This window comes from Teleopsis dalmanni, unplaced genomic scaffold (assembly GCF_002237135.1).
Source record: "Teleopsis dalmanni isolate 2A unplaced genomic scaffold, ASM223713v2 unscaffolded_contig_0022, whole genome shotgun sequence".
Taxonomy (NCBI): domain Eukaryota; kingdom Metazoa; phylum Arthropoda; class Insecta; order Diptera; family Diopsidae; genus Teleopsis; species Teleopsis dalmanni.
Window position 1 is genome coordinate 2,306 of NW_024031404.1, and position 12,136 is coordinate 14,441.

Sequence of the window (12,136 nt, forward strand, 5' to 3'; positions counted from 1 at the left end):
ATTATTTGGTGTAACGGACGATGATAATGGAAGAGTATCTGCTGAACAAGAAGATATTGATGATGAAGATCAAATAGAATTTGAAGTAATAAAAAAAACAAAATTATTGAATGTATAATATATTTATTATATAATATTATATTTTTTTAATAAATGATAACAAGATAAAGGATGTGGTTTTTTTTTATAATCTCTTAATTTTAAACATGATCTCCATTTATAGGTGAACATTCTAGATCGAAAAGCTAAATCATTTGGAAATACATCATTATTAGACAAAATTATAATAGGTGTTCTCATTATAACAGCATCATTACAATATTTAACTTTTGCTGTTACAGTATCACTACCAAAGAGCATTTTTAATGTCTCAGTAGCAGAAGGCTCTAATAATGGTTCATTCCATAAAATCATTCTTCTATCAACACACTCCATTAATGGAAATGAACAATATCTATTAAATTTTTCAACCTGACCAAAATTTAAACAATAGTGAATAAAAGTATCAAAAAAAAAATTTTTACCAGCATTTGGTGGTGATAATATAAATATAGTATTTTTTTTTGGAATATTTTTATCAATTATATTATACAAATTATTTAAAAATTTTGATATTTGATGATCATTATCATAAAATTGGAATTTTAACAATTCATCAAGAATTTCTATTGATTTATTAATAGTGAAATAATAATTATATAAATTTCCAATGGGTGCATTAAAAATTAAATTCTGTGGTTCAATTGATTTTAAATACAAATAAATTTCATGAAAACTTAAATTATTAATATAATTATTTATAATACGAATACAATTTTTAATCAATATACAATTAATATCCCAAAACTTAAATTCCGATGTTAACCAGGCTGATGTATTCAAAATGTGATGAATTGGTGCTGTTGGATGACTTTTTAAAAAATCTATTATCTTGTCTCCCTTTCTTCTTTTTTGACTCCTATTTAAAAAAAAATTTTTAATGATTTAATAATAAATTAATAATTTTATTTATTTACCTGGTATTTTGTTGAGTTGATTCGTTACATTCAGCAAAAGTTTCATGACCAATTGATGATTCGGGTCCACAGGAGATTGAATCAAAAAAGTTGAACGATAATTCGCTTCCTTCCACCATTCCATCTTTGGCTTCTTGGAGATCTTTGAAAAATCGTACACATCTAGCTTTACTACTTGGAAACCACGTTCTCCCGGTGATGTTATAGTATAAGTACTTCCGGGTTTCCTTCTGCAAATAGATTGACAAATTGATCCAATGTTGGATCGTGAATTTCCAACTTGGAACGACTCGTCTAGAATATCTTCTATTGGTCTAAACTTTGAGATGGATAAACTTTGAGAAGGCACATCTACAGGAATTATTGAAGTATGTACAGTCATGGACGACATGGATGTGGTTGTCGTGAAGCGCGATGATGAGGATGGCCCCTGAAAATTTTCTGCATAACTGTTCGTAATCCATGTCGAAGTTTCCATCGTTATGTTCACATCCAAATACGTCGTGGACCACTCGCTGTTTAAGAGAATTGTTACCAAATTCTTCAACGAACACTTGCTTAATTCGTTCTTCTGGTTTATTAACTGTTTTTGTACAAACAGTAGGGAGTCCGTCAACAAATGTAAAACTCGTTTGGCTTCGTATTCCTTCTTCATTAGAGACAGCGGAATCAAGCAATCTAAGATCAAATTCGAATGAATTAGAAATTCCGGCGTCCAAATCACCAATAGTAGTGAGAGCATCGACATATGAGTAGCATTCTCCATTAACATACTCGCTTCTTTCATTTCCTGCTCGACATTTATAATTTTCTTCTCTTCCGCTTCCATTGCTAATTTCCTCTTCTTCGTTTTCTTCTTCTCCTTCAAAATACTCATTTCCACTGCTTGAGTATCTGCTATCATCGTTTCGGAATCGCTGAATGCAAACGGCTGTCGGTTTTGAATTATAGATTCGTTTTCTGATTCTGATATCACTGGATCCCTCATTGTCAGTTTTTTCATTACACTCATGTTGTGGCGAATATTGATAAGTTAATACAATTTTAATTATTAATGACTATTGTGGAACAGGAAAATTATTGCATTTTCTAAAAAATAAGCACTGATGAAGTTCTTAATAAAGAACGAAATATTTGCCAACATTTTTAAATAAATGCGTTTAATTGTTCGGGTCTGTAAGCTGATAAGAATCAAAATACAAAACAAAAAAAAAATTTAAACAGACGATAAACAACATCATATGAATATTGATAAGAGCAAACACTGTCTTCACTATCACTATTAGAAAACATTTAATTTTACTATGAAAAATTCAGTCTTTATATACAAAATATGTTATTTAAATGTAACTTTTTTTTTCATTTTATAATTATATAAACATTTTATTAAGCGTTGGTAAAGATTATAACACATTACACGACGACGACGACGACGACTGGCTTCTGATTGGCTGACGCTAGCTGCGCAGTTTAGATTTACTAGTCATGGCTTAGCTAATCATGGCCTACGGCCGATAGCTGCCGACGTAACTAGCACCGAATGCATTTTAAATCACATTTTACAATAATCAAAACAAAACAGCAAAATAGCGAAATAAGACACCAAGAACTGCGAAAAATATTCGCCGTAAGAGAAACTCAAAGAGACGTAAAGTGCACAAGCAGAACGGCAAAGTAAACAAGAATTGCGTGAGATCAGCTGTAAATAAAATGATACGCTACGAAAAAGCTCGGTCAAATGTGTTTATAAGATGCGCATTTTTCTTATGCAGGAGATTTGGCATAGATTCACTAAGGCATATAGAAATATTATAGATGGCTTTATCCTTTTCACCAAATATAATTAAGGTACTGGTACAACTTTGTAGCCAGCGATTTCAGTGGTAAGTGCACGCTTCCAAATAACTCACTCGAAAGAAAACCACAATAATAATTTTGATACCTTACATTTTTATTTTATTTATATTTCAATTTTATAAAATCTTAATATATTGATATATAAGTGACAATTTTTAATAAAAACAACGATTTTTGATTTTTCTTATAAAATTTTATTTAATACTTCACGCTATGCAAGCTTAACTTCAACTGCTTTAAAGTTTTTTTCTGCTTCGAGCAGTAAGTTCTATTTTATTCAATTTAATAGTGTTGAGAGAGAGCTTGCATGTCACTTATATATTTATATATTTCTATATTGATTTTTATAGTTTCATTTTAAATATTATTGTTTTCATTTCAAATTCTACTTTAATTCACAATTTCATTTGTTTATCTTCTTAATACAATTATATCTTAATTTATTTCAACTTCATTCAATTATATTTTTAATTTCACTTTAGTTTTTCCATTTTCTCATTTAAGTTTATATTTTTTGATTTATTTTAAGTTCATCCTTAAATTATTTTTTTCAAGTAGAGTTAGGAACTCACAACCGAGTATGTTGAAATCTTTGTCAAGTTTTATCAGTGTTTCGCGACTGAGTATGAAATCTATTTCATGAACCTCTTCCAATACTACTTCTTTCTATTGACAAAGTTAACATATTTGATCCTCTGTTTTATACCCCCAATAACAATGTCAAAAATCAAGCTCTTAACTATGTTAAGTTGAAGCTTTGATTTTTGTATGGAAAATAACTTTAAGTTCTGCTCTTACAGACTTATAGCATGAAGTTCTACTGTTACTTTAGTTTGTAACATAAGCGTCTTCTGTTATCGTCATGACAATGTGGGAATTGCTGGTATTTACATAGCGTCATCTCTCAAGGTTTTTGCATGGTAAGGTATGCGACAAAAAGATAAGGTCAGTTTGTTTTTTCTTTGTGGAACTCAATTTGAGTGATTAATCTTTGGATCTTGTGGATTTTATTGTTCGATAGAGAGAATGCAACAAATAAATTCTAATATAATGAGTAAAAAAAGTCCCGTTAGTTTTAAATATATCAAAAAAGAAAAAAAAGCTAAATATTGCTGCGACAAAATGATAAGGTCAGTTGCAATTTTTTACGAAAACAAGTTTATTAATGAACAGAATAAATTTTTTTAATTAATTTGGCTTCCAATTTTTTGGATTGTTTTAAAAATACACCCCGGCATCGATCCTACCAGGCTCGCGAGTGTTGTTTGCCGAATTTCTCTCCAGGCATTCAATATGGCCACTTTCAGCTCAGCAACAGTGCTGAATTGCCTGTTATCGGCATAAACTTCACGTACAAGAATTCCCCACATATTCTCCATGGGATTCAGGTCAGGTGAGCGCGCGGGCCAGTCCAAGACTTCCACTGAATTGCCCACAAACCACTCCTTTGTTGACCGACTCACATGGATCGCTGCATTATATTGCTGAAAAACAAGCGGCGATTCTCGATTTTCAGCAAGAAAGGGCAGCAAACATGTGGAGAGTACTTCCTGGTATTCAGCACTGTTCATGCGTGTTGACGGAAATGCAAGAGGCAATGTTCCAATAGAGCTGAATAGAGCTCCCCACACCATCAACGAACCACCACCAAAATTTCTTTTTGAAAAATATTGAGGCTCCTTTCTTAAATCCCGCCAATAATAATTCAAACCATCTGGGCCATCAAAATTGAATTTTTTCTCGTCCGAAAAAATCATCTAAAAGAAAAAAAAACAGTCATTAAAACCTACAAATTATTTTCGTTTTATTTATTATAAAATTACTTGATGCCAATTGGTTGACATGTTTAATTTAGCGAATTCAAGCCTCTTCGCTTTGTGGTTAGCATTGAGGCAAGGAACTTTTTTCATTTTGGCTCGCTTCAAATATTCATTTCCGTTGATGGCTCTGAGTACTGTCCTCTTGGATGCAGTAAGCTTAAGCTCTGCCTTAATTTTTGCTCTACTTATAGTAGAATTTGAGGCAATTCGTCCAATGGAGCGCACTGTGGTCGCGGAAAGTGCTTTTTTTCGACCAGGACTCTTTTTTTTCCATAATTTTCTCGATCCTTTAAAAAATTTTGTACAACGCACAGTGATCTTCCAAGGTCTTTGGCGATTTGTCTCATTCCAACTCCTTCAACAATCTTTCCACCAATAAACCCTTTCTCGTAAGTAGTGAGACTCTTACCACGACAAATTTTCTCTTCAAAAACTGTTTAATAATTTAATTATTAAAATAAATCAAATTTTAATACAAACGGAACTCCCACTTGACCAAACAATGCAAAAATTGCAACTGACCTTATCATTTTGTCGCAGCAATATTTAGCTTTTTTTTCTTTTTTGATATATTTAAAACTAACGGGACTTTTTTACTCATTATATTAGAATTTTTTTGTTGCATTCTCTCTATCGAACAATAAAATCCACAAGATCCAAAGATTAATCACTCAAATTGAGTTCCACAAAGAAAAAACAAACTGACCTTATCTTTTTGTCGCATACCTTATTGTGCTATGATCAGCAAAAATAGTACAGTTCATCTTTTCACTGTATGTGTGTCATGAATTCTTAGGAAGATGATCACGCGATGTATAGATGCATGTATCTTCTCAAGTATTTACAGTAGCATTTATTGTTAGTCTGTGTCAATTTGATTTCATTATATTTGATTGTTCGGCACAGTGGGGCAATTTGGTAGAGGAATATTAGCATCAATGCTAATATGTAACTATATGCCTTCAAGTCTGCCTGCAACTCTTATCTTGTATGGATACTTGAGGTATATATTAGCCGCTGTAATCTGCTATCTAAGTTAGACAACTGTCCCAGTATAACAATTTTTTCAGAACTTATGTCAGGCTGTTTTGTAATAATTGAGTTCAATAGACGACTGGCGTACACCGAGAGACACTCGCCATCAGTTGGGCGGATGTGTTCAATACATTTAAAAACATAGCAGCTGGTTGTAGAAGTTAATTATATTTTCTTCACATTACTTAAAACACAAATTATTAAATGTTTAATTTTTATATTTATTATGTTTTTGAACAGATAATAAATGAAAATTCAGTAATTATTTCGAACTAATTATTTCTTAACTAAATCTTAAAACAGTTAAATATTTTAGTTCGTAAATAATTTTATATTCCTTGTAACAATTAATCGTTTTAGTTCATAAACAAGACGATTAATAGTTAATCATTTTAGTTAGTAAACAAATCAATAAACTGTAATATAATGAATGTAATAAATTATATATATTGTAAGCATGGGAATGTTTACATATTTCCAACCTACATAAATTCAATATAAACATGTAATAACAACAACACGATATTAGTAACTACAAAAGACGTTTTAGTTACAGATCATAGTAAACTACGTTTAACACTCAACACATAATTTAATTTCACTCACTGTGGAATTTCAATATAATCTAAAATAAAATAGATTAATTTTACTTAATATTTATTTTATATTAAAAAACTCACAAGTAACACCACACCCCATCTACATCGATAACATATTCAATTCATCTGAAATTATAATACAATTAACAATAAATAAAGAATTTTATTTAAATAAGTGAAGAATTACATACTTTATTTATTTACTATTTATATATTTATTTTATATGTATTATGCCTTGTCACAACATTACGTCTATTTGTTTATTGACTTCCTCGTTATGGACTTCTGGGTATCTATATAATTTTGAATAAATCGGGATATCGTTTGTGGTTGTTACTTTATGTTTGATTTCGTTCGAAAACGTTAGATTATCGTCCTCTCTATGGAATATCTGTGGCTCGTTTAAGTAAATCGTTGGAGTTGAACTAGAACGATTTCTTGCGAGAATGTTCTCGCTTGCTTTTTGTCACTTCTTTCGAGTTTGCCGTTTATGTAGCATAAAAAACTCACCATGCTAGAACACTATGGTGTGATGTGAGAAACTGATGAATCAAATCAATTTTCAATAGAGTCATCATACACACATCTTACAACGCATAAAATTACATGTATATATCGCATAAACACATACATATAATAAAGCACTACAAGTTGTATATAATTGACAAATACATAACGGTTTTAATATATATTATAACAATATATACGTTCCCACACATATACATATACATACATATACGCATATATGCGGCACCACTAAGTCTGCAGCGCATTTGATATCATATACCCTAATGCTAGCATATGACACCAAACAACACCGGACAGGGTATATATAATCCTAACTAAATAGTAAAACAAAATATATGGTGTAAATAAATATACATATTAATATGAATAAATGTAAAACAATCGGAATATAAATAAAATAAAACTAAAATACAATTATAAAACTTTGAATACTAATGTTTAAAATCATATAAAAAAATATTAAGAATATTAAAAAAATATTAAAAAAATATTAAAAATATTAAAAAAAATTATTAAAATATATTAAAATATATTAAAAAATATATTAAAAAATCTCTGTATATGTTCAAATCTAATGCAGTCATTCAAACGTCAGTCTTTATCATGGAATTTTCTATATATTGGTATAAACCAACAAAGTAAACTACAATCAATGGTTTCCATTGACGCGTTTCGTCCGGTAACCAACCGGACTCATCAGAATGGAATGAAGTTTATATATAAATGTCGTCCAGTATATCAATTAAATTTTAAAAAATGTATAAAATATAATAAGTTAAATAAATGAAAATAAAACTTACATTATTTATAAAAAGTATATGCCAAAAAATATATATATCACTGATTTTAAAAAATATAAAAAACTATACTTGAAATACTTTATTGAAAACTTTAATAGAAAAACAAAACACATCACATTACACGCATTGGCATGCGCACACAACAAGAACCAATAAACAACTAAAAGGTCGTTAAAGAAATCACAAACAGCATAACCGTCTCGACATTTCAGAATTTACAAAAACAAAACAGAAACAAAAACAGACAAAAAAAACATACAAATACAGACATGAACAAACAGGGTATAACCCAATCAACTACGTAATTTCTGAAATGTCAGTCATGAAACTGTTTTATTTATTTTATTAAATAGAATTAAAAGATGTGTTATATAATCAAATATAAATCAAAAAGAGATATATCAATAAATACTATTGAGTATTATTAAATACTTCAAATAAATATCTAATATTAAAATAAGGTATAATAAATGAAATATTAAATTATTTGATAATAAATAAAATAAAAATAAAAATAAATATAGAAATTAAAATAACCTATATAAAATATTAAATTATCAAAAATTATTATAAACATTAAATAATTAAAATCATTAAAATTATTAAAGATTAAAATATTAAAATTATTAGATTATTTAAAAAAATTACTTTAAAAATATTAATATCAGATAACAACAGCAGCATCATACAATCAATATTACTCATACGGTATCGACCGTAATTCCATAACACATCCTGTACAACACAAACAGTTTTCATCTAATGTAAACCTATCCAATATACATAATACTTAAAAAATAATAATTAATTAATATGCCAAACAACTATCAAGATACAAGATAGGAAGAATTTCCATATATAGTGTCAACTATACAAACAGAATCCCCCATCAAGCACTCAACACCATTCAACACATTATATATCTTCAAAAAAACTCATCTAATATAATTATCAAAAACAATGCTACAAAAAAAAAAAAAAAATCTAATCCCTCATAAGCACTAATAATCATCGAATAGCGCAACAAATATTCATCTCTCTTGGTGTCGACCAATAATAGAGAATTCATCTGCTAAGCTAAACAACAATCATCAATCTATAAAAATACTTAACAACTATAATATAATGTTATAAATGTTATAAAACTATACAATCCCTAATGTAAAGCCTACTATGATTCTAAATACAAAGCATATAAAGAGACAAATAGAACATCCAGTCGACAAATCCCATTTCATGGTGTCAACCATTAATCAAGGATTATTCCACCAAATACTCCACTCCTCCCAAAACACACACTGTATATCATCCACCAACATAACCTTCATCACATATAACATATAATAAAACTTATCTTCCTGGATATCACAATAAACCTTACATATCAAAATATATATCAGCTATTGCTTCTATATATGTCGTGGTGTCGACCATTTACCTAAAATATTACATATAAAATAAATTTCATGCCGACGTATACACACGTATATACGTTGCATTAGTATATATAATAAAATAAACTTTAATACTTCATATAAGAAGTTAAATAAATAAACCTTAAGGTGAATAATTAAAACTAATTGCGTATCAAAAATACAATAACAACATTACATGATTAATCCCCTGACCCCGCGATATTGGGTGATCATAGGCCAGAACATCAATCACATATATGCTAAGGTACCTTGAATAAACGGTGTCAACCGTAACCTAGGCCAATTAAACAAACTAATCTCTTAGTACCCCATCAATGATACACCATAAATACATGATGAAGTTTTTATCCTACCTCAACACATAATCTATTTGAAAATAACAAATCAATTTCTATAGAGTCGTCATACACACATCTTATAACGTACAAACTACATGTATATGCCGCATAAACACATACATATGATAAAACGTCACAAATTGTATATAATTGACAATTACAAAGTGGTTTTAATACATATCATAACGATATATACGTTCCCACACATATACATATACATACATATACGCACATATGCGGCACCACAAAGTCAGCAGCGCATTTGATATCATATACCCGAATGCCAGCATATGACACCAAACAACACCGGAACAATGGTTATATATCCTAAGCTAATAGAACAAAACTGTATGGTGTAAATACATAATTAGTGTAATAATGAAAAATATTGAAAAATATATATTAAACAATAATATATCAAAACATATTAAAATATTAAAATATTAAAAAAATGAAAACATATTAAGGAATACTGAAAATAGTAAATTGAAAAATAATAAAATAAATTGAAAAAAACCTATGTCTCTGTTCAAATTTTGAAAAACAGTCTTTCAAATAGTCAGTCTTATGATAGAAATTCTATATATTGGTATAACCAACAAAGTAACCTACAGTCAATGGTTTCCATTGACGCGTTTCGTCCGGTAACCAACCGGACTCCAGGAAGCGTTAGTACATCTCCTAGTTTTGAGAAGCATCTTGGAAAAAACTTTATCATTTTCACTCACATCTAATTTATCAATCAACTTCGAAATGGTAACCACTTTTATTTTGTTTTTTAGTTTCGAAACTGTCTTTTGTAGGATTATATTTCTTTTTTTTAAATATTGCATATTTTTTACTTTATTTTTTGGTTGATTTTTTATTGAGAAATATTTTTTTCTATAAAACTCCATATTTTTCAAATTTTTTTTGCAATTATTACAAACTGATTCTGGAGATTCAGATCTTTTTCTTTTGTGTTGTGGCGATCTTAACGTAGTCAAATCTACGTCTTCTAATTCTACACATTCTTCATTTGTTACATGCACATCTGACAATCCCTAATTTATATTTGGAACAGATCCGCGCTTTAAATATTTTTTTCCAATTAAATTGGGAGAAAAGTGCATTTCGCAGATATGTAATTGTGCAGAATTTGATACAAATTCCTCGTTTCAAATGCATTTTTTCTCCCATTCCTTAAATAAAGGGGTATCAAATTCTGGAAACTTGAACATCCTTAAGCCGGGAGTATATCGTTGTGATTTACGACAATGAGGCAATGAGCATCTATTACCTCTTTTTTTAATCTTTTCCATAGTCGCGATTGAATTTAATGAATATGTTAGAACAAACGAAATAACAAAATTATTTTGAATATTAATAGTTTCTTAATTTTCACACTATTCTACAATTTGTAATTGCTTTTATTTACACTTAGTTATATGAAAAAGTTTAAATTCTCAATTCAGGTGAAACACGCGTGTTTTTAATCCACTGAATTTGAAAATAAACTAACAAAAACGAGACTAAATTTGTGTAACGTTTTTTTTGTTTTCAAAAGATTTACCGTTGTGTTTGCCGAGTGGCGGCAAACAGAACAGAATATGTCATTATAAGACAATTAAATAAGTTATTTTGTCTTTGGCGAGATGTTTCACATTTTAATTACAAATTAATTATGCTTATATGTGAAATAATGGTTCTGTCTAATCATACATAGTTATGTAAATTGAGTTATATAAATATAAATATAATTTGATATCATATTTTAAAGTCACATAAAATCAAATATCTCTAATTATTAAACTATATATTATATTATATTTAACATAATATAGCAATAATAATAATAAAATAAAGTAAAAAATAGTGAACTTCAAAAAGTCCACACAGGAGTTAAAATAATTTAATAGGAATATTAATTCGTAATTGCAATGCTTATTTTCATATGCAATTTTTATTAATGCCAAAAACAAATAAATGCACTTGCATTGTGTTCGTTAATACAATCACATAAATATACATCTGTCAATAGTCAACGCATTGAAAAACATAAGGAGAGAGTAAAAACATTGAAAACATAAGAGCAAACTTTTTCATTCGAAAAAAGCATTTCGCAGCTCTCTTAAATTTTATGGGGACGTGCCGTGCGTCCACTACAAAATTTTGCATAATACAAGCAAATGTATGGAAGTGAACCATCTTTATATTTCTTTTGTCTTTGGTATAACCGTCTCGACATTTCAAAATTTACCAAAGACAAAGCAAAAACAAAAACAGACAAAAAAAAAATACAAGTACAGACAAGAACATAACAAGGTATAAACCCAAACAACTAAATAATTTTGAAATGTCAGCTATGAAACTGTTTTTTATTTTTATTTTTATTTTTATTAAGTGGATGGTGCTGGTTGCTGGTCTAATTAAAAATAAATTACTTTATTTTACGAATTCAAAAAAAATATATATAAACGTACTTTCAAAACTATTTGAAATTAGCCCAGTAATGTTGTACAGTGGCAAAATTCCCAAAATCCTATTAATTCTTTCAAAATACCTCCAAGTTGATGGGACCCTCCGGACACGTCAACACTTTGCTGCTCCTTTCTGTTTCAACATAAAAGATGTAACTTAGCGTAATATTTAATGACATATATTACACATTATTAAAAATATAGTTAACGAAATGAACTATTAAATAAAACATCTAATATTACTTCC

The 12,136-nt window shown here is 28.9% G+C and overlaps 1 protein-coding gene across 1 annotated transcript; it reads right to left on the reverse strand.

Moving 5' to 3' along the window:
• Positions 1-1,008: 1,008 nt before the first annotated feature.
• On the reverse strand, positions 1,009-2,049 carry LOC119662935 (the record flags this gene model as incomplete). The annotated part of the gene is given in 1 exon segment (XM_038072589.1): positions 1,009-2,049. A coding segment is annotated over 1 exon segment (1,020 nt). The 5' UTR covers positions 2,029-2,049.
• Between the last annotated feature and the right edge of the window lie 10,087 nt (positions 2,050-12,136).